The 1,939-nt window shown below is 35.9% G+C and overlaps 1 protein-coding gene across 1 annotated transcript; it reads right to left on the bottom strand.

The window, feature by feature from the left end:
- Window positions 1-204: 204 nt before the first annotated feature.
- Window positions 205-1,484, bottom strand: Hou (GID complex subunit 8 homolog protein Houki). Its single transcript, XM_017638939.1, has 4 exons — window positions 1,134-1,484; window positions 845-1,067; window positions 607-778; window positions 205-548 (listed from the first exon to the last, which is right to left on the bottom strand). The coding sequence occupies exons 1-4, from the start codon at window positions 1,249-1,251 to the stop codon at window positions 372-374; spliced, it is 690 nt and encodes a 229-aa protein (XP_017494428.1). The 5' UTR covers window positions 1,252-1,484; the 3' UTR covers window positions 205-371.
- Between the last annotated feature and the right edge of the window lie 455 nt (window positions 1,485-1,939).

The following is a 1,939-nucleotide window of genomic DNA, read 5'->3' as shown; positions in this document are numbered from 1 at the left end:
CAAAGTGGATGGATACAAACAAATTCGGTATCAACATGGGATCCTTAGTATTTTCTGAAGAGCATGCTTTTTGTATTAATCAATATTGAAGTGTGTAGACAAATGTTCGACATATTCTGTGTAATGGGTCGTCAGATTGACCAACGACATAATTGTCCAAAATGTAATATCCTCGCGCTTTTATAATAACTTATTGTCATTTTTGTTTAATCTATTATTTTTTATTTGGATGTATAGGCGAATACATATATTTCGTTAAAATTATTTTTTACTAATAGATAATGCCAGCCGATAGAACCCTATAAAACTCTTTGTTTGTGATAATTTTCAATTTTACATTTTTCCCAACTCATGACCACATCGCAATCGAACTACTTGGGTTTGTCAATTAGAGCTGTCTCCAACTTAACCATCTTAGCGTAGTGAACGTCTCGACTGTCAAGTTTTGACTGAGCCCACAGGATCAACTTTAATAAGAACATCACTTTAGGAGTTGAATCGGTGCTATGCTCACACTTAAGTATTGCTGCATTAAGTTCACTCGCAATCTGTGGATAAAATTTTCGGGATACATTAAATAAAAATAATTGCCAAATTTTAGCATACCTTTTGCCTATGCGATTGTTCCAATAAATCTGCAAAAGGGCTATTTTGTGGCTTCTCAAAAGCTAAAAGAGCCAGTGTTCTTTCGAGTTCATTAAGCGCTTCGGGAATATCTTCACCCGCTTCAGATAGTTTATTTTGAGCAAATGTAAGAGCTTCTTCGATTTGTCCAGCTCTATGAATTATGAAAATCAATTAATTTCATGAGCAAATTATGTTTCACAAGTAAGATGTGTATTACCGAATTAATTCAATAAGTTGCAATTGTTGCAGGTGAAAGAATAAATAGCGGTTATTATCCAGTAGCTCAGGATGCAATTGATTAACGAGATGGGTTGCTTCCTGAATGCGTCCACTCTGAACGGCTTCACGTATGAGTATGCGGTCATCTAATGAGCTGAGTTCCACACTTGGTTCGAGTCCAGCCTCCAACTGGAATTTTTCGGCAGCCTCTTTGAACCCTTCTATAATATACAAAAACAATTGCGTTTTTAAAGTCTTGTTATCGTCATTTGGATTTTTTCACTTACCAGTCACCAAATAATTCATAATTAATCGATTCATGTCACTTTGTTTATAAGGGAATTGCTCCAACTTTCGCATCCAATCTTCCTTTGTTATACCATCACATTTTTCGTTGTAGCTCATTTTTTTATTCTTCCTTATTTTGCCAATTTTGAGGCTGTATTTTAAACACTCAACACCCGAAATAAATTTTCTTATATTAAACTAATGACAAACGGTTTTTAAATAGTTTTTTTCAAAAACTTTTTATAAAAATTTCGACTCATTAAAAAAACGTACAATTTTTACTTTTCTGATATTTTTCCGAAGCAGAACCAATTTTCAATTTGCTTTGCTCTCACCATTCGTTTGTTTGGTGTGTTCAGTTAGGTCGGTTTTAGTGGCCCTACACACGGATCGATTAATCGGTCAACCAGTTGACCAACCTACTTAACTAAATTCCCTACAAACGCACCAACCAGTGGCCGATTTCATTTGAGTAAAGCGAAGCGCACATTGGCGCGATTCTGTCGTTGCGAATACGTTGTGAATTCGGCTGTTAACTTCGAATCCGCAAACGTGCGCACACTTGAGCGATTTTTTCGCGTCGATTTCCGATGTACAATTCACTCAATTTTCCCTTTATTTCGTGTATTTTCGCACTCGGCGTGCCCAAATCGTACAAAATACTATTATTACGAACGTTTTTATTAGTTTTTGTACATTACACGTTTTTTTTTCTTTGCCTTTATTGCTGTGACACCTTTCTTCTTCTTCTTTGACGCCTTCAAAACGCTGCAAGCCGCGTTTCGAACGCGTCAATAGAGAAGAA

Source organism: Rhagoletis zephyria, unplaced genomic scaffold, assembly GCF_001687245.7.
Source record: "Rhagoletis zephyria isolate East Lansing unplaced genomic scaffold, Rhagoletis_zephyria_1.1 Rzeph_scaffold_27600, whole genome shotgun sequence".
NCBI classification, from domain to species: Eukaryota; Metazoa; Arthropoda; class Insecta; order Diptera; family Tephritidae; genus Rhagoletis; species Rhagoletis zephyria.
This window is presented reverse-complemented; position numbering and strand designations above follow the sequence as displayed.

Excerpts from the sequence above, each read along its gene's own strand:
- Hou (XM_017638939.1), bottom strand. The coding sequence starts at position 1,251 with ATGAGCTACAACGAAAAATGTGATGGTATAACAAAGGAAGATTGGATG. Across the intron at positions 1,068-1,133 it reads TATGAATTATTTGGTGACTG|AAGGGTTCAAAGAGGCTGCC; the intron begins GTAAGTGAAAAA and ends TGTATATTATAG. Across the intron at positions 779-844 it reads CAACTTATTGAATTAATTCG|AGCTGGACAAATCGAAGAAG; the intron begins GTAATACACATC and ends CATAATTCATAG.